General features: G+C 37.8%; 1 protein-coding gene across 1 annotated transcript in view; it reads left to right on the top strand.

Moving 5' to 3' along the window:
• The window catches only part of si:dkey-215k6.1 (transmembrane protein 132C), a 360,978-nt gene that overhangs the window by 124,684 nt on the left and 214,477 nt on the right, over positions 1-21,817 (top strand). Inside the window, exon 2 of the mRNA XM_052125216.1 lies at positions 15,571-16,459. Within this exon, the coding sequence (XP_051981176.1) occupies positions 15,571-16,459 (889 nt within the window). The remainder of the gene's footprint in view (positions 1-15,570; positions 16,460-21,817) is intronic.

Below are 21,817 nucleotides of genomic sequence, written 5' to 3'. Positions count from 1 at the left end.
TAGCTGTTGGGACAAAGGAAGCATCTGTGTGTGTTTTGAGGGTGGGGCAGTTGAAGTGGAGGTTTTTCACATGGGAATGTGTTGTGTAGAATTAGGGAATTGTATTGGCAGACAAGGCAGCTGGTGTAATAATCAGTGTGTCTAGTGAGATTTTCATTTCTATCTCACCCCCGGCCGTGTGTTTTGGTTAAGCACCACTCTGGAGGGGCATCCCATAACAGTGGGCGGTGGCCATTTTAAATAGCTTTTTCACACCTTTGGTGGGAATGGGTTTCAGACTTGCATGTGCAAATTAATATTTTTTGAAGAATATTTCATTCATGTAGGTCCATACAATGCAAGTGAATGCTCCAAAAAGCACATAAAGGCAGCATAAAAGTAGTCAATATGACTCCAGTGCTTTAATCCATATCTTCAGAAGTGATATCTTCAGTAGGGGGCAATATGCATGACGAATGTGAATCACCAATAACACAACAAGAAGAATGTGAAAGTGAAAGTTAAAAGTGGAGATTAACTGATCAGGGAGGATAATTTACCTTAAAAAAGGGTTTAAATTTCTCACCCACACTTATCATATCACTTCTGAAGACATTAATTTAACCGCTGGAGTCTTATGGATTAATTTTATGCTGAGCTTCAAATTTGGGCAACTAGTAACAAAAAGCTGAGAAATACTTCTAAAAAATCTCCATTTGAGTTCAGTAGATAAAAGAAAGTCATACACATCTGGGATGGCATAATGGTGAGTAAACGTTGAGAGAATTTTCATTTTTGGATGAACTATCCCTTTAAGGTCATGCTGTAGTGTACTTTTTTATAGCAATTAGACTTAAGATTTATGTCTGCCAGATCCACTGACTGTACATTGAAGTAGTATTATACTTAGGAGGCTCTTTTGACTTTGGCCAGTAAGCAAACACCAAACAAGGCTAGAGGACAACATGAGGAACAAACTGAAACTGGGATGACAATAGACAACAATTTTAAAATAAAAGGAAACCTAACTTAGAAAGATAGGGAAAAAACGAAATATTACAGATATAAAATGAGTGTGATATGTAAAAACCAGTCAGACATTGATGAGACATTATACCACTTAGTATTGGGATGGATAAGGCTAATATACATTTTCTTCTGCTTCAGGTTGTTTAACTTCTGATAAGATTTGCTCTCTCTCTCTCGCTTTCCTGCATTCTCTAATGCTGTAACAATACAGATGGCAGGCATGTGCCAATATTGGCTCTTGCTCCAGTCACTGAGTGTAAATTTCTGCTTGAGCCAGCTCAGAATATGATGGATCTCTCTAAGTGTGTTTGCACAGCACATTTTAATTGATTCTTAAAATGTTCAATTAGGGCTAAAGTTGCAGAAGGTGGTGAGGATCAATGTCAGTGCACACTTCACACAGACCTCTGCCTCTCTTGACTACACACACACTCTTCTGATTCTCTTGACACACACAAGTTCAATTTAACATGCTATTTATGCTATAATGACATTCTTCCCTTTTCCATTTCCTGTCTTTTCTTCATTGTCTTTAATTTGATATTCTTGCTTCTTCTCTCTGCTGTCATTTGAATATTAGGTTTGAGCACCAGAAACGAATGTGGCAGTTTGGCTTTTTCAAGTGCAAATCCCCAGGTTTCTTATTTGTTTGTAATGGTACCCATTAGTGATGCACCGAAATGAAAATTCTGGGCCGAAACCGAAAATTCAGGATGCACTTTGCCGAAAACCGAAAATCTTTACATATTATTTGTATTAAGATTATACTTTTTAATGAATTTCATGAATTTAATTAATCTGAATTGAAAAACTTCAAACCAATAAAATGATCACACTTTTATTGAAAGTAATGCACCAAAATTGGACAGAAAATATATTAAAACATTATTAAATACATTATTCTTTAACATTCAAATGTAACAGATTATTTTTTTTTTTACCAATCATCCAAATAATGTAACGTTCTAGAAAACGATAATGATATGCAAAACAGCAGACAACTAATGAACTTAGTATAGCATCTTGCAAATTCAAAAAGTTGAAATATGCTACACAGAAAACAACAGGCAAAACACAGAATGGCAGAGGGCCTCTATTCCGTTTATGTTAACGTATTTCCACTTTAACATAAAATTATTGTGCAAAACAGCAGTAATAGAACAAAAACCAAACTCAAACTGTAAATGACAGATGTAGCCTCAAGTGAAGAACAAAGTTTTGCAGGGCTAAACCTATATTAATGTAATTGCTAAACACATAGCAAATTGGACCGCTTTCTATTTAAGTAAAAGTGTCCAGTTTCTCTTCAAGAACAAAAGTTGCTCAGCTTTCTGGCAGGAGAGACGGTTCCTCTTCTCATCAAGAACATGAGATGCTGCACTGAATAGTCTCTCTCTCTCTCTCTGTGCTGGTGCTTGGGGCAGATAAATACATGCGTGCAGTCCGCAATCTTTGTTCATGTACCAGTAGTCAAGAGGATTGTCGCGTTCGCGTGATATGAGCGTGAAGCGATCGTCTGTGTTCCACAACTGCTTTCGAGTCCTTGGATAACAAATAATGTGCGAGTATGGGCAGCCGGTGGAGTTTCTGGTGCCCCCCTAGGGAGTTGGTGCATCGGTGCCCTACGCAGACTGCGTAGTATGCGTATAGGGAACGGCGGTACTGCTTTGAAGTATTTCCACACCGCTGACATCGGCCTTTGCTCGGTAGCGCCGTGATAATGGCTAGATCGATCAAGAGTGAAACCTGAGCGATGAGGGGCGGGGAGGCATATATTTTCGGCCTGTTTTCTCTTTCGCCCAAAACAAAAAATTTCATTTTTAGCCGAACATTTTTGGTGGCCGAAATTTCGGTGCATCCCTAGTACCCATGACAAACTAACCAGTCAGTCCATGCTAGTGGCATTTGCTTTCCAGATTTAAAATTGGCCCTTTTTGGTTAATCTTAAAAATAAAAAAAAACATTATTTATTTTTGTTTTGGTGCCTATTATTATGAAATGTTGTCAATTTCTTAAAAGACCACCATAAAATCTCACAGTGAGAGGGAATAAAATAAAAACATTCCTCTGTAAATTGAAAGTTGTTTTTCTCTAGTCAGTACAGCCCTTTCTGTGCCCTTACAGTAATACCATAGTACTTTGATAAATAACATGGTATCAAACAAATGATTACTGCATTCATACACCATTGTATTTACATGTCACTCAAGGCATTTAAAAAAAAAAAAAAAAAGACAATTACTTCCATGTATGTAAAAATATGAGGTATATGCTTTTCCATCAAACATGGTTGTACCATACCACTTTTTGGTACTTTCTTTTGTACAAATGGGTGTTGATAGGCCTTTATATATCAGAAGACTAGAGGAATGATGTAACTTGTACTCAACGCTACATGTAATTGCTAAGAACCTACAATAATTTGTTTAGAGACACTTTAAGTTGATATTTCATCTCAGTGTTACACTTATCCAGTGCACTCTTTGTGATTTAAAATTGTTGCATTGACATAAATCTTAATTTCTTCTGTTCATATTTTGTTTTCCATTTGTTCTCTGTACCTAACTGCATTAAAAAGATAGTGTTCCTGTGTTAATACTTGCATATTAATGCAATAGAGCAGGATACAACAGTGAAAAGGAAAAACTAGCTTAAATTACCCATTTAATTATAGGATGAAGATGGATGGACTGATAGAAAGAAAGTGGCAGAAATAGACAGATAGGTTTGGTGATGGATCGTTTGGCATTATACCTATTATGGCAAAGGTCAAAGGTCATTGGGACATTCCTGTGTCAAATAGTTCTAGTGCTTAGTGGGAGGCAGGAAGCCGATTAACCCGAACCCAAAGAACTTCCTGCACGGATGTGCATTTCAGTGTGTGTGGTTGAATGAGTGTATTCAAACTGTCTTGAACTGGGCAATACATCATTCATGTTTTGCTCTTGCGAGTACTGTATGATGTCAGTATGTGTGAATGTGGGTGTGTCTGAGTTAGTTAGACACAGAATGAGAGAGACTGTGTAGTGAAAGACTTTTGAGTGTATTGGGGTAGCAAGGGTCAGAAAGTTTGAAAGAGTTTGTGTGTGTGGATGTTCACTCGCTACAAGGTCACTGTTTTTTGGAAGCAGAACGAAGCAGCTGCTCTTACCATGAGGGGCCAGAGGACAAATGCCAAATAAGAATTCTTTAATCCAAGCGTAAAACACCATGTGATCCATCAACTCCATTACTGTCCAAATAATATCCATACACACGTTTTGGGGTTCTTTAGCCCTGAGGCCTGGTAACACAGCAGTCTGGATAAAAAAAGGTACAATGTATATCTCATGATGGTGTGTTGAAGTTTTCTTACATCCAGTGGCTTTTATGCCTGTAAATTTGTAACATTGCATCCAAACATCATCTTTTGTTGGTTGGCATGTCCCAGTTTTACTTTTTCCAAGGGTGTAATGGTTCAAATTTCTCACGGTTGTATCACAGTGTTTGGGTCATTGTTTTGGTGAATGTAAAATGGATATGAGAAGGGATGTCGTAACGGGACTTGGGTGTTTTAATCATACGTAAAAATCCCACATCATTAATGCCGCAGTAGGGCAAAATAACTTTGCCGATAAACACTCCAAGCGAAGCCAAGTTATTGTTTCATGCCAGAATTAGCACTGAATGCCACCTTAAAAATGGAAGGGAGTGTGTGCAGTTCAGGCTTACCTGCTGATCTTTCCCTGGGGGATGTTGGCGTAAATGATTAATCATACTTCCGTGTATTACCAGTATATAGGCCTGTCACGATAACTTCTTTTGTCAGATGATATACTGTCCCAGAAATAATTGCGATAAACTATTTTATTGTCATCGCAGCCTATGGCAGTTAAATAATCACAAATGCTCATATCTCCATTTTTATGTTATTTTGATTAATTATACAGCCTGAAGAATCGTGAAATTAGGGTACTGATGCACTCTATGAAACTTAATGGCCAAATATTAGACTTATTAAAATTGTCGCAAAATACACAATATTGTTGATTTTTTTTTAACTTAATGATGATATAGTGGGTATTTAATGTATCGCCCAGCTCTTTGTATTGCAACTTTTCGTTGCCACTGTTTTTAATCAAAGTCGACATACTGGCTCATTCATGTTAATGGAATCTCCTCTCTCATTTGGCTTAAAGCCAAAATGTTCCCACACTGGAGCTGTGGAGTGCGGCTTTGAAACCAAGTCCATTTGGACTCATTCTTCCAAACTTTCTGGCTGGAATTATGCAGTCGTAGGGAAAAACACCTATTAAAACACCTATTATCCTCGAGTAACTGGTAATCTTCACCTGTTGCTGTCTGCTCTGTGTGTGTGTGTGTTTGTGTGGAGGAGCTGCCTCAGCCCCGCCTCCGAAACAGAGAGCAGACAAGAGGACAGAAGCAACGCGACTGGCTAAAATGTTGGTGACATTTATTCTTATGTAAACAAACACGCATGTAAACACAATGGGCAATATCGAGTTCAGCAAAAATGATCGAGGTTATGTCCATATATCATATGATAAGTCGATATAACGTAATTATTGTGACAGGCCTACCAGTGTATGGCACTCGCGTCCAGCAATGTCTACAAACAGTGCCTGTTTTGTAAAAGTTTTTTGACCATAACTGTTGTAATTGACTGCAAAAAGAAAATGTTCCAGACAGGAGATTTAAAGGTGTAACGCTGGGAAGAAGTCAAAAGAGCTGGATCTAGGTGCAGCTAAGGATTTTAATGAAAATAAACAAATTCAAATAACTGGTAGACACGGGAACAAATAAAACATCCACGATGGGAAACAAGAACATGAGCAAACATCTACGAAGGGCATTGGTTAAACACGGGAGGTCAAACACATGCAAGAACTGACAACGAATGATACAAACAACAGGGCTTTAAATACACAAAGGATAATGACTAAATGAAACACAGGTGAGGACAATGAAGGACATCTGGCAGAGATGAGAGCAGGGAATTATGGGAAGTGTAGTCCGGGAACAGATGACAGGGGAGAAACACAGGGCAGACAACCGTGAATCGTGTTAAAAGGGTTAGTTCACCCAAAAATGAAAATGATCTCATCATTTAATCACCCTCATGCCATCCCAGGTGTGTATGACTTTCTTTCTTCTGCTGAACACATTTAAAGTAAAACAGAAAAATATCTTAGCTCAGTAGGTCCTTTAAATGCAAGTGGATGGTGAATTCAACTTTTGACGCTCAAAAAAGAACAGACAGTCAGCATAAAAATCATCCAAATGACATCAGTTGTTAAATGAATGCCTTTAAAAGAGAAACGATTGATTTTGGTGCGTTTGAGTGAGGTAATTACTGTTTTTGTTTTGCAGAAAGACTTTGTTCATGCAGCTCAAGCTGGGAAATCCCCAACATATTGGATTATTTGACTAAATCAATATTTTGTTTTTAGATGTTTCTTCTATAAACAGATGTTTCTCTAGATGCTTTTTTTCTGTTTATGCAATATTTATATCTTGCAGTAATATGTTGGACTGATACAGTTTTACTGAGTGGGGCTACCCAGTACAACGCAATAGAAATAGAAACGTCAAAATGATAAAAACTCAATTTAAAATGGAAGCTGTAGAATTTATCTTTATCAGGTTATCTGTTTAAGACATGGTGTAAGATTATGATGGGAGGTTATATTTGAATGGTAGACTACATTTCTAAGAACCCAGGGCAAAATTTGAGAACTCTCCTGGTAGTATATGTGAGTTATATGTGAGCTTTGGGTAATGCCATCTAAGGTGGCGCTATGCAATTCTCAACTTTGTGAGAAATGTTTGACATTTGAAAAGTGGCCTGAGAGAGTGAAAGGTTAGGAATATGCAGGGTGGCGGCAGCCTTGGGCCCAGTGGCTGACACAAATCAGAGCGGAGGTGTTTGTGCTCAGAATTATGGTCTACTTTGTAGCCAGTAGAGTGCCATAAAGAACGGACTTGTGACACAGAGAGAGGCTGTTCTTTGGACGATGTTACCTCCATCTGTCGTAGTTGCGTGGTTTATAGTATGCAACCTCTGTATCACTGCTCTCCAGGGCCATCACAAAACATTCCACTTTTTAATTCTTTTTTGTCTGTCCTCTGGGGCATTGGGTGCTTATATCATGCTCGCTGGTGGTGAGGTGGAAATGATGGAATGGGCTTTATTAATTTGTAGTGTCCTGATGAGTGAATTCAACACACATCACCATTGTTTCCTACACCGCTATTCAGCAGCGGCGCTCTGACTCTACTGAATCTCCAGCGACAAGGCAAGAGAACCCAAAGTTGTGAGCTGGCAGTCTGAACTGAATGACGTGATGAGATAAAATTAGGGCATGCTGTGTAATAACGCAAAAATAACACATCTTTCTATTGCATTGTGAAAGGCTGAACGATCCATTGAAATCAAGATATGACCATGTGTAAATGTTTAACCGCAAAGGGATGTGATGTAATCAAACAGTCAGCAAGCGATGCTAATGCACAGCTCTGATCTGAGTGAGCACACGTGAGGCGGTTCTGTGCTCACTTCACAAATTTTATCTTGTGCACAGAATAACAGACGTTTTTAATTGGTTTCAGTTTGGCAACGTATTATAATTACAGTGCTTTAAATGTACTTTAATTGTTCACTACAAGTTCCTATACAAATCTTAAACAACCCTATGACACCAGGTTTTTGTGGACAGAAGAGGAGATGAGATCATCTCGAGGGTTTAACCAGATTTCATAGCAATGCTGCATACACGTTTATTAAATTATTAGAGAAATAGGCTATTGCTTGGGTATAATAATATTATAAAATATTATAATATAGTTTTTACGAGTTATTATAATACAATCTTAATATATTACTGCAAATTATTAATGTAGTAAAATAATTATAATTATTATTATTATCAGGGACTGAATTTCGGTGTGGTATACTGTGCAAAAAGTTAATTAATCCTGCGTGTTCCACGTTCACAATACAGGGAATTTCTGCACTATTTTATTAATTTTAACACATTGCTGAGATCTGGTAAACTAATCCATACAGATAAACAAATCAAATCAATAAGCTTGTCTTTGTATCAAACTGTAATTCCAGAATCTGCACATATAAATCCTCTCTTCTGCGTCCCTTTCTCACTTGCACAGCATTCAGCTGCTCATTAAATGCTTGTTGAGTTCATTGTGAGCATGTGCAGTGAGGACGTGCATATTTCCTGAATTAAGATGTTACAGATCTATAAACCTGTTAATTAGACATGCATCTCTGTATGTGAGCATTGCATTAAAACTATCGCTATGTTTATAATCAACAATGCTGTCAACATTGCAAGTGTGCGATGTTGGAGCAATCTAGTATTTCCGGCTTTCATATTGTGATGCTCCGTCATAATAATACAGCACAAAGAAAGGCAGAAATAGCAAAAATGCTTTGTGTGCAACCAGAACTGCTCAGCTGCAGGGTGAAGAGAAACACAATTACATCTCTCATCTCTCTTGAGCGCCATCTGACCTATACAGGTATTTTCTCTGACATGTAAACCATTTTAATAAATATGTAATATATTGTACATTAACAATAATAATATAGTATTATTAATTATATAATATTAATAATATACATAATATGAAAATAGTATTGTTAGCATTTTTAATGCATTTTGTCAACATTAAACAGCATTAAAAGTAATGACTCAAAAATGATTTTGTTGTTGTTGTTGTTGCTAACCTGTATGACTTTCTTCCATGTAACTTAAAAGGAGATGTTAGGGAGAATATTTTGTCACCAGAAACAGTATAGAGTTAACAGCCCCAATTATCAAAACAAGCAAGTACAACCCCCGTTATTTATACTATGATCAATGGAAACATGTAAATGCTTATGCTGCAACCCAGTTCAATTTCATTGTATGGAAAAGAAGATGCAGTGACAGTGAATGGTGACTGAGACATACTGCCTAACATCTCCTTTTGTGGTCTACAAAAGAGGCAAATTCATACAGATTTGAGGGTGAATAATGACAGAACTGTCATTTGTGAATGAACTGCCCTTTAACTACCCATTCAAATATTTGTTAAAGCTATCTGCCAAGAACAACAATATAAATGTAAGTCAGCACATGATAATTCAGTATTATGTTACAATTATATCATATTCAAGTTGACTGGGTTCCAAAAAGTAATGAGGTTAAAGTGTGCCCCATCAAAAGTGCACAGTCTGATGAATCCTCTGAATGAACTCACTGAATCAGTGTTGTTCAGTGTTCATGTGACAATGTGTAGCGAGCTACAGATACACTTTTGCAATAAATTTTTTTGTTATTAAATTTAAACATTGTATGTTACTAATATACGTACATATAATACACTCACCGGACACTTTATGAGGTACACCTGTACATCTACTTATTCATGCAATTATCTAATTAGCCAATCCAGTGGCAGCAGTGTAATGTATAAAGCCATGCAGATATGGGCCAGGAGCTTCAGTTAATGTTCACATCAACCATCAGAATGGGGAATGGAGACCAACAGAAACCAGGGAACCACACTTTTGCAAGTTATATTCTGCAGTTATGTTTAATGCCCCACACTGTAAAAAATACATTAATTGTGAATCGCTAACATTTATTTTTATTGAAAACAGTTATGAATAGTTCTGTTGTCAATATCAAAGGTCATTGTGACATACTGGCAACCAGTAAAATCATGAGGGCATCACACACAGCAGAGATATGTTCAACAATAAGATAGTTGTCTTTACTAGCTCCAAAACTTCTCCTGTGAGGAATCATTAGTATTTATGATTTGTTTACTGCCTTTGTCGTTTTGTTACAATACAAATCACAAATTATTAAGCAAATGCATGAAGACTAGGTGCCGTTATATAAAGTTAAAATCTTTTATTAGTGGCATTGCGATCAACATCAGTCTGATTTAAATCGGGATTAGAACTGAGATGAGTGACTGATGAGATTTGAAAGAGCACCTGTAGGGGGTAGGGCTGTCACGATTATGAAATTTGTTTGACGATTAATTGAATATCAAGAAAACCAAAACACAGGGACCCAAGCACAGAGCATTAAACTAAACTTGCAATGACTGACAACGCAAACACGGAAAACAAGGGCTTAAATACACAATGAGCAAACAAGGGAACGAGGAACACCTGTGGAAACAACCAGGGGAAAACCAATCATAAAATAAGAAACTACAAAGGACTACAAAAACAGGAAACAGGAACTAAACAAGAATTTCAACATAAAAGTCTAGAAAAAAAAAACAGGGAATATGTGACACAAACAATTAATTGTGATTATGATGATTAATTGTCTGTTTTGATTAATTTTCATACAAATTGTTAATTTATATCTAAGTTATGTTGTATTTTATGCAATTGTATGTAAGCAATAGCAAAATATTTCTGTCCAACATGCTTCACTTACACACGTTATTTTAAGGCTCTCCGATTAAACCCATAAGCCCTTATTTCATATGATGAAAGACCTTTGGAATTCTGTTTCTTCATTTTATCTTGTCCTTAGAAATACAGTAAGTGACACAGAGGAGCTCTGTGTCACTGCGTGTCATTTACACTGCGAGGATGAACCCATAATAACAATTAACATTTGCCAGTACACGATTGTTAAATTAAAGTGAAACCGGAGCACTTTGCGTTCCTTAAAATGCTAGTTTATATTTATTGCCAGCTTCAATCCTGGTGCACTCTTCAGGAGCTGCACTCCTTGCTTCTCACTGAGCCTGCGGTGCGGCTCAGTGAGACGGTCGGAGTTCAATTGAATAAGACACTCAAACTCACCGTTCATTCCCTAAACTGTGTCAAAATGTCATCAGAATTTAAAGTGCACAAAAATGGTGGTTCTCTCAAATAACTGCGATCAGACGATTATTTAATAATCGTAACAGGCCTTATGGTACTTTTCTGTAATTTCTTTTAACTTTTCGAAGCTTGACAGACATGGCCACTTTGAACTTTTGTGGTATGGCAAGTGCTACATAAAGATTCTTCAAAAATGTCTACTTTAGTGTTTCAATTAAACATAAAAGAATACAGATTTGAAATGACATGAATGTGAGTTAACCATGACAGAATTTTCTTTTTGGGGTGTACTGTTTCTTTAATGTGTTAGAGGTGTCATCCATTCATCTATCTCCTATCATCAGCTTGTTTGTCTGGATCCTTGAGCCCTCACGTGTGTTTTGTTTCAGTGTTGATTTAAAATGAATCACTGAAGGTGTACCTATCTCTCTCTGAAGGGATTATTATGTGTTTAAACTCTTGTTGTGAAACATAGCGCCATACCAAATCTTCATTAAATTTTCACACCTTTACTATGCTTCACCTCCGTTACTTGAGGAGAGAGAGCGACAGAGAGATAAAGTAATAAAACTCCTGTTCTATCTCAGGCAGTTTGGTGAGTTTCTGTTGGTCTCCATTCTGTCATTCTTTCAAAACATGCAAATGAGAGTCCCTGAATCAGCAGGAAATCTGTTGTATTGCAACAAAAGAGAGAAAACAAGAAAAGAAAGCATATTTAATAACTGGAATTGTGTGTTGCATCATATTATATTGGCTTATACTGAGCTGAGATCTAAACTCTTGCTGTGTTAAATGTGTAATATTGTTCAGTATTTCCATTCTCTGATGTATATATTTTTTTTTTTAGAAGTTATATGAAGCTAGAGATTTGTGAAAATAGATTAATTAGTTGACTTACACTGTAAAAATGTTATAAATCTTGTCAACAGTGATGACTTCATTATAATATTCACATATTTGCCGAATTACGATTGATCTTCTTTCTTGCATGTACTAAATCTATAGCTGCAACAACGTTAACTTAACTAAAACTTTAACAACATTCTTTCACTGATTTGGAAGCAGAATTATTTGCTTAAGGAAGTGCAAATCTAGTTAGAAATGTTGTGTGTGCATCTCTGGTAGGGCATACTTTTGTTTCATTCTGGCTCTATCAGTTCAAATCTAAAATTATAACTCGAAAGAACTGTATACTGTATTTAGGGCCTGATTCATTGAAGCATTTGCCACATGCTGTCTGTTTGGCAGACTGTTTTACGATTGATTGGCAGAGAGATCTGATGAGCTCCCATCACAGACTTAACAGAAAATATAAACATGTGCTCAGGGATTTTACCACGACAGAGGATATATTAGAGGAGGATGAAGGAATCCCTTCACACATGAGCATTTACATTACAGATGTGGTAAAGCAGGCATGAATATGTTTTTAAAACCGTGGGGCTTGAATGCTAGCACTGAATATCCCAAGGAGGTCTTAGATAATGTTAGTTTTCCCATTTATTTAATTGGTTGTTCTTGTCTGAAGCATGCAGTTGCGGAAGGACGCAACCTGACCATGTGGTTGATCACACTATATTCTTCTGCTGCCATTTCTTGCAGCTAGGGATTTGCAAAACCACCAATTTTCATTATCGACTAGTCAGTCGGTTGTTTGAACAACTAGTCGTTGTTAAGGATACTAATGTATAACAGTGTTTCCCCTAGGATTTTTTAAGCAATGGTGCTGTTGTGCACGTGTCCACAAGCCCGCAACGCAGGACCCGAGTCAAAGGGTCCTTTGAATATGTGGCATCAGCACCTGCTTTGGTAGCACTCACGCAAATAATATTACATGTAATGTGCATTGAAATGCACATTTGACAGTACAGCATTGATTTTGAGGTTAGGATACAGATGACAATTATGATATTAACAAAGTAACATCTGTGGAAAAAATAAACACCTAATTTTTACATGGCTAAATTTAAATATTCTAACAATGTGAATAAGTTGGTTCTTCTTTACAGATTCCTTTCATCAGACTCCCACTGATAAAACTACAGTCAGCTCTTGGAATTTCTGAAGGCAAACAAAACTATGGTTTCTATATAAAAAACTATGGCATTTTTGTATGAAAAAAGAAAAAGAAACAGCAGTCTAAATACATTTAGAATGTTTTTCTGTCACAACTTCCATAGGTAATACAGTACAGTTAGTCTTACTGAAGTAAATCCATGGTAAAGTTTTGTAAGCGGTGTGATCTGAGAATTGAAATCCCTTCTAATTAGTTTTCTCCTGCTTTCTTTGTTTTGTGCCATTTAGAATGTGGGGGCTGTTTATTTTAAACTAGGTTCCTCACAGAAACACAAGAGTTTTGCAATAGACAATTCTGTACCTTATTCAAATGGGTTTCGCAATCCACGCTCCAAATCTCACTGGTTCACAGGCGCATTAAAAATAGTGTGGTTGAGGCCAGTCCACGAATTACTGCACCTGCTCTGCCCTCGTGCTGCTTTATTCATTGTAATGCTAAAGGGATGGGCAAGAAGGAGGCAGGAACTGGCTCAGTAGTCATCATAACTTTAATAATATAAATTAACTGAAACATAACATCAAACATAGATGTGCACACACACACAGCGGACATGTGTCTCTCTCTCTCTCTCTCTCTCAAACTGTCTTCTCTGGCTCCCCTTTATCTCTCCCCCGCTGATTAGTTGACTCAGCGCCGGCCGTGCACCCTGACGGCGTGGCCACACCCTCCTCCTCGTCACACTCCTCCCCCACCCAATTAAGGCCGTGCGCCGGACTGGCACCTTTCAGACACGGACACCTTTCAGAGGGATATATTATGGTTGCTAAGACAGGGCTCCAGACTGTGCCCATTTGCCCTAACAGTACGATTAAACTTTGCAAGAGGTCGCACTGGTGCGACTTCAAAGTTGGCCGAGTTCGACTTTCTGATTGTGCACTTGGTTTTTGTTATACATAAGACAAACAGCAAACATTCCAAAAGCGAAAGGAAACAGCTCAGTCAGCATGGCTCAAGGCTGAATGGACAGACCAGCACAGAGACATGCATTTATACGTGGACCGGTCTAGTGTGCTCAGCAGCGCAAATCAGCATTAACAGCTCTGCGAGAAGCATGGGCTGGGTCATGGGTTCAGCATTGATTATTTGTTTAAAACCTCTATAAAAACCTATAATGTGTTGATGATTAAACTGTTTTAAAATCGTATTAAATGGCCCAGACATTCTAAACAGCATTGAAAGGAATGAAAAATATAAAATCACAGATATAAAAAGATATTTACCATGAACTTATATCAATATATCAGGGTAGTAAGGGAAGACAATTGAATTTCTGGATGTGTTTTTCTTATGACATTGAATAATTGTTTTTATGGTTACTGTCCATATAATTATGGATTTATTTTTACCTTTGGCTACTATGATCTAACTGAAAATACCACAGTTAAAACTATAGATACAATGGAGCTTTCCCTCTGTGTATAATCTATTCTGATGCTCTCAGATTGTAGAAAAAGGCTTTGTTTGTCTTCAGATGACTGTATTTTAATCAGCAAGTTCCTGATGAAAAAACAAAAAACAAAACAGTGAATGAAAACGAATTCTCACTATCACACTGTGTCGTAACCAGATGCGATGCTGCGAGACACGATAAAGTTATATTTTTTGTTAAACAGAGTTTTTGTCCTAACCTGCCAAGACAGGCCATTCTATTTTTGGAATGGTTTCTATTTTCACCCAGTCAAAAATGACTTCTCATAATAGTAGGCTATATATTAAAGCCGGGGTGACACTAGCAGTTCAAATCAACTTTATGTTAAAGACACACACACACACTGGTTAATTTTGACTTTCTCTCCACTTCCCTGTCACGTGGAGATTGATGAAAAACAACAGAGAACTGCATGAGTGTGTGTACATTCAAAATGCTAATAGACTGAATTTTGATGCAATTCATAAAGTAACTTTGCCCTGTGTATGTGTGTGATCGAGTGCTTATCACCTTGAGGTTTGCCATACAGTATGTCCATACGCATGTGTGTCAATATGCAACCCAACTCAAACATTGGCCCTGGGCGTAAACTTGAGGTCTTTCCAACATTGGCTTTCTGTAGCTCAACTGGAAGAGCTTGATTTTAGCAATGGCAAGGCCATGGGTTCAGTAGACTGCTAAAAAATATTTGTGAGTTTGATTATGGTAAAATGTTTCAGTCGCAATCCAGTTATGATATTGTGATGCATTGTATTGTATTGCATCTTGACATGTATAGTGCATTGTGAGGTAATTGTCAATACCCTACCCTAGATAAAAGCATTAGTCAAATATGTAGATATAAATAAGTTTAGATTTTTATATTAATATGCTCTTTCTTTTTCTAAATATGTCTCTATCTTTGTCTTTATCCTAATGTACCATCTGCTTCACTCAGATTGGCTTACTGTCTACACAAACACACACACATACACAAAAAGACAATTTATCTTCCAAAGACCCTTGGCCTTAATTGAATTTATGTCTCTTGAAACTCGGTAAATAAACAGTCTCATTGAATGAAATAAAACAAAAACCAGGGGACACCTTAAATTATAACTGGGAGCTCTATGTGTAATCATATCTGAACTGTCTCTGAAACCAAATAAACATGAAACAGATTATACTCTTTCTCTCTCTCGCTCTCTCTCTGTGCAGTGTGTGAGAGCAGGAGTGGCAGTAGTGATCCTGTGCCCAGGTTCTCCTCCTCCTTGCCCACGTATCTCCCAGTGTCCTGCCAACTGCAGGGTGCAGAGTCATCCTTCTTTCTCCGGGAGGCCACGCAAGAAGTGATGCGTAATGGGAGCTTGCAGACACGCAGCGAGCCGCTCTTTCTCCACTTGCCCGAAGCTGGCCCTTCACCCCTCTTGTCAGTCAACTGTAGCTATGGCAACTTCACTGCAGAGGCACCTGTGCCACCTGAGCTCCTCCAGGGGGCACTACCACATTCCTTTCACACCTCCACACACCTGACACTAGGCTGGAAGGTGAGAGCATACCTGGTGACAAGAAGGATAAGATTGGATCATCCACAAATCCAGGTGTTGTTTTACCTTGCGGGCCGAAGGTGGGAGGATATGGACCCTCCTGCTGAACTTTTGCCCTGCATCCATGTTGTGGGGATTCGCGACCCAGGAGAAGGTTCAGTATCAACTGCCTGCCGACTTGAGGGAAACATGGGAATCTGTGTAGCCCAGCTTGGTGTCCCTACAACCTGGTTTAACCCTCCTCCTCCACCACGTAGACGCACACAGGAACCCATTCCTGTCACTGTAGAGTTGCATTACTCCATCCTGCCTCCACAGCGCTTGGGCAGAGAATGTGTTGTAGGTAGGATGCAAGGAAAGGCTGGAAGGCAAGAAGGGGATATGCAGAGGATTGGAACAGTGACTATTGCCACTGGGGAGAACAAAGCACCAAAAAGCAAACTCAGACTGGATGGGGATGTAGAGATTGTGTTGCCGCCCAGTCCAGTCAAACAAGGACAGACTGTGGGATTTCAAATACTGATGAATTCCGCTGCCACAACTGAGCAGTTCACATTGAGGTAGGATAGCACACACATGCCCACATGTATGAATGCTGATGTCTTTTGTATGCAAACAGTACTCACTAGGGGTGTAAAATGCATTGATGCATCACATTGCACCGATTTTACAATGGAAATTCAATGCATCGGGTACAGGATTTAGTATTCAATTGTAATTACTATAGTATGTATTACATGTTTGCATTATTGTATGTCTGTTGTAATGTCTTAAAAAATACAATTATTTACTTCGATTCAGATGTAGTATTTAGGGCTGGGTAATGATACAGATTTCTTGATTCGTTTCTGATTCACAAGCTTTCGATTCCAATTTCGATTAGAAATCGATTCATATGGGTATATTTTCAGGTATAATTAGTGCCCAACTGATATATTGGTCGGCCGATATTAGTCTTTCACCAATATATCGGTATCAGTGTATATGTTTACTGATATGCGCAGATATGAAAACCTTTTTTCAGAACATATAATGCAGAAAACAATGCTTTAGAATTGGTGTCATGATGTAGTTTGTCCAGCAGAGTGTGCTCCAGCTCCATTGTTTACAGAGCTGAGCTGACGGTGGTTCTGCAGACAGGGGTGCAGTGTTAAACTGTGTCTTCTTGGTAAGTTGCTAACTAGTTGAGAAATATCTACTGGAAAGTTAATAAACAATGACCCCATAATTTTCCCTTTTCAATATAACTAATATAACATTAACCCTGTCCCTGACAACCATGTCACTCATATTTATCACATCTGTTTGCTAGCTTAGTCTGTCAGTGCAGTCAGTAACGTAGCAGATTGAAAGGTAAGCACCAGAGCATCTTTTTGCAGCTCAGCAGACAACAGTGCGGTGGTGGATTGTGTCTGTTGGGTGTTGATTTCACGCTATGTTGTTACCTAGTTTGTGAAACGCAATGCTGGAAAGGAAATAAACAACGTCCATCTTTTACTCTCTGTGACAACAAGCTTATAGCTAGCTAGCTAACCACGTAGCTACTTTCATTGCTTGTCAGCTGAGTGGAAGCTAATGTGTAAACATGTATTCATCAAACTGTTTTGTTCAGGATTCACAGTTTGGTACCCCCTTCAACAGATCAATTCTAGTCATTGCATTTATAAATTGTAATATTTAAAAGTCTGGTTTTCCACTGTTGAAAGTTTCCCCTGAACTTGTATAGCAGAATACGGTAACACAGCTGCCACTGTTTATCTCTTGATTCGGCAGGTGTAAATGCTTCTTGTTTTACAACCTGCCCCTAATTGACTGGCATTATTAATATAGTCAGCATTTGATTGATACTAAACAGTGCTGATGTTTATTTAGCTATTTCTTTTATTTTTATTTATTCTTTATATTAATGGTCAGCAACTGACTGATACTGAACATACAGTACCGATGTTTATTAAGCTATTTATTGTATTTTTATTTATTCTTTATTTTCTCAGTGCTCATTTCTAGAATTGTTGACAATGTATAATAATAATAATGTGAAATATTCTTTGATAAAAATATATTTGTTTAAGAAAGCAACCTACTGAGTACCTTTGTCATATCGGTGCAAAATCAGTGAACAATCCACATAGAAAAGGTCTGTTTTCAATCCAGCTAAAAAATGTACTATATCAGCCACCATATCGGTGATCAGTAAATGTCCCCCCTCTAAAATCGGCATTTGTCTCTAAAATCCCATATCGGCTGGGCTTTAGGTATAATGTTCCTATTGCTTACATATTAAATAAATTATTGTCCCGCTAATGCTGTTAATTAAACAAGGGACCTTCTAACAGGGCACATTATGAAAATATGAATTTGACTAATTATATTTTATTCGTTTTTCATCATTTTGTTCATATTTGTGCTTTTAAAAATTTACTAATCCATGTATTCAATCAATAGATAACATATTATATTCCATATATTATTTATTGTTACATGTTTATTGTTTAATTGCCAAATTTGACTATTTACAAGTATTTTCATTGATTTGTTAAACATTCGCTAATTGTATTGTCTCCTTAAGAAAACCGGCATTTCTGTAAAGAGCATCTGTAAATGAGTGCATGTTAAGGAGAAAGACTTGAATGGCAACAGATCAACGACAGACTGTAGAGAACAAAAACAGTATTAAAAGGGACTTTATTTAATGACAAATGGATTGCATGGATTTCATCCATGGACACACATTACACAGAACAAATCTGACTCTCAACACGCAGTGAAAGGATCTTGCGGCTGAATACTTCACAATCACTGGTGAGTAAAATCTAAACATTTACCAGCCAGTTGCCAAATGGCAATTGTTGGTGATTTCCTCTCATTGTAGTGAAGGGTTGCGCACAGAGTATAAGATTGATCTTAGGATCTAAGAATGGATATCGAGCTTCAAATGAACATTGTGATGCATTGGAAAATCAATCATTTTACCCTCCTGTAATAATGTTTCTTTAGCTCAATTGGTAGTGCATGACACTAGCACCGCCAAGGTTGTGGGTTCAATTCCCAGGGATTTTGCTACAGATAAAAGATGTATAATGACCGTAAGGTGCTTTGCATACAAAGTTTTTGCCATAAATGAATTGTAAAAATCCACTAAAGTGTAAATTGTCCCTCTAGTTAATTTAATCTTTTCACTGTATTTAAAATCAAAATAATAGTTATATAAAACTGTTACAACCTGGCTCTATGTCTGTAACCAAAAGGGAGACCACACACAAAAACTGTGAATTTTTATTTTATTTGAATATAAGTACAACACCACAGCAGAAACTGAGCGGTAGGACGAAGCTCTCAGTTCAGTTCCATGACACAGCTCCATCCCCACGAGGACGCCTTCGCCAACAAAGAAATATCCGCCCCTATTGAATACTTCTGAGGATATTTAAAGCTCCCACTTAAAAGTGTCAGGTGTATCAGCCATGCCACTCAGAGCCCGAGCCACCTGCAACAACCACTTATACACACTCACACACTCACTGGGACGTCAAACAAACTAATCAAATCAATTGGAATTGTAACCAAATCATGTCAGATTCATAAAGCACCACATTATTTATTAAAGGATCATAATGGAATCAAATCACTGTCAGAGCAAATTTTTGTATCTCTAGTTCACACAGTTCAACAGCAACATTTATACACATGCTTACAGTTTGATGATCTTAAAAGTCACAGTTCACATATGCATACACACACTACTGCTCGCTAGCTGGCAGCTTTCCAAACTAGAGGCCTTGGGGCTTTCCCAGACACATGATAGATTAGTCTTATTCATCACTACACAGATAAAGCAGAGCTCAAGAATATTGCTGTACATGTCCCGCCAGCTCCTTTCCTCTCTATCACTGCTGTTGAGTTTTATAATGGGCTATAATTCATTTCTGCCATCAGCATATTAGGATCATTAAAATGGATGAAGAAACACTATGTTGAGGTTGTTTCAGTGGGCAAAAGAGCCAATTATGTGGATCCTCTGTTAGAATCACAGACCAGATATTAGGTGTATGTATACGTCTATACACTGTTGTGATTATTGACTTTATTTAATTAAAGGGACAACGTTAAAATTTTTCCAAACCTGTGTGACTTGCCTTCTTCTGTGGAAAACAAAAGGAGATGTTAGGAAGAATGTTGGCTTCAGTCACCATTCTCTTTCATTGCTTCTTTTACCCATATTATGAAAGTGAATGTTGACTGATGCTAACATCCTGCCTAACATCTAATGTGTTCCACAAATGGAAGAAGGTCATACTGGTTTGAAACAACAAGAGGCTGAATAAATGATGACATAATTGTAATTTTTGGGTATATGGGTATACTTTCCCTTTAAAGCTGAAGTGTTTAATCTCTGCAGCATTAGTGTCACCAAACGGAATTACAAATATAATGTTTGTTTATAAGCATGTTTGCCAAACACTACTCTGTCTTCCATTGGTCACACTAACAGATAGTCCAGAACTGAACTCATGCCATTGGTTGAGCCATTGTTGCTATGTCAGACTGCTCAAACAAAAGGAAATGTTTGAAACCACCACAGAGCCACAGTCTTTACCCTTTTTCGGCATATCAACCTACAAATGGCTAACTTATAGTCATCACTGCATGTTAAGGTACCTCCTGGGATAAGAGAATGTATTTTTCCATCGAAACAATTATGTACTTCAGCTTTAAACTGAGAAAACCTCCAGTTCTGTTTTTTGAAATACTGATTGTTGTCATCTAAGTGTGTTTGTGTCTGGGATTATGAATATCTGTGGGAGAATCACTATGGAAAAAGTCTCTCCCATCTCAATTAACTTCCATAAGCAGAGAGACAGATGCATGCTGGCAGAGGAAGATGCTATTGTCTCTGCTAGTTGAACGATGCCGCAACATCAAAGACACTCCTGCTGGTGTCGTTTTGGGTCTATAAAGATGTGTGATGTTTTTCATTTCGCCACCTGCTATCTATTTAGATGGAGAAAATCAAAATGTTTTCTTCCTACCGAAGATGGGGAAAATCTGCCAGCCATTGTTTGTTTGTCTAGAAAATCAGACATTTCTGTCCTCATTGTTGCTGAGGAGGAGATTGAAATAGCTAAAAATAGTCCCATTTGTTCCTCCTGAAATCAAAACAGAGTGTGTATAGTTTGTGTTTTTCATTGTTTGTGTATTGTACACGTGGAAAGACATGGGACTTTGAAAGCGCACCTCCACAGGACGTTTGAGTCGTCCTAACAAAGACGGGATCTTTATATATTCTCTGTCTTCTGTTGCATTGTCTGAAGTTTTTGGCATCTAGATCAGCAGCCTTAAAAACACTCTTATATTCATCTTTACTTACAGGAATAGATTGCAAAATGTTGGCATCCTTTCTAAAGGAAAATTTGGAGGTGAGGGTGTGGTCGAGAACCTGTCTGGGGAGAGAGAAAGCTGTAAGGACATCCACTTGAGATGAATTGTGACTAAATACCATCTCTACATTCACAGTGAGAGTTGGGGAGATAAAAAGACGGCCAGTCCACAGAGAGAGGAGAGAGACAGACAGACCAGAGTCATCGTGTCTGACCCCTGAGACAGTGTCTTGAGTTGTGTGAAGCTGAAAAGCGGACTGTTTATTTAAGTGACGCTGAAAAGCCGTCTTATGTTTTGAGTGAAGCTGTACAGCGATTGCTGGTTATTTGTGAATAACATGAACGCATCCTCCTTTATCTGCCCAACCTGAACCTGTGTTGCATTAAGATATAAAGTATATTATACTGTATATATACATAGATATACCTGATATAATTATTGTTTCGCATTACTTCAGATTGCTGTTGTCAGAGTTTGAAAATAAATTTGTCTTGAGGAAGAAGCATTTATTCTGTTCATGCAGCAAATAAAACTGGCAC

The sequence above is a fragment of the Xyrauchen texanus genome, chromosome 4 (genome assembly GCF_025860055.1).
Source record: "Xyrauchen texanus isolate HMW12.3.18 chromosome 4, RBS_HiC_50CHRs, whole genome shotgun sequence".
Lineage (NCBI taxonomy): Eukaryota > Metazoa > Chordata > Actinopteri > Cypriniformes > Catostomidae > Xyrauchen > Xyrauchen texanus.
This window is presented reverse-complemented; position numbering and strand designations above follow the sequence as displayed.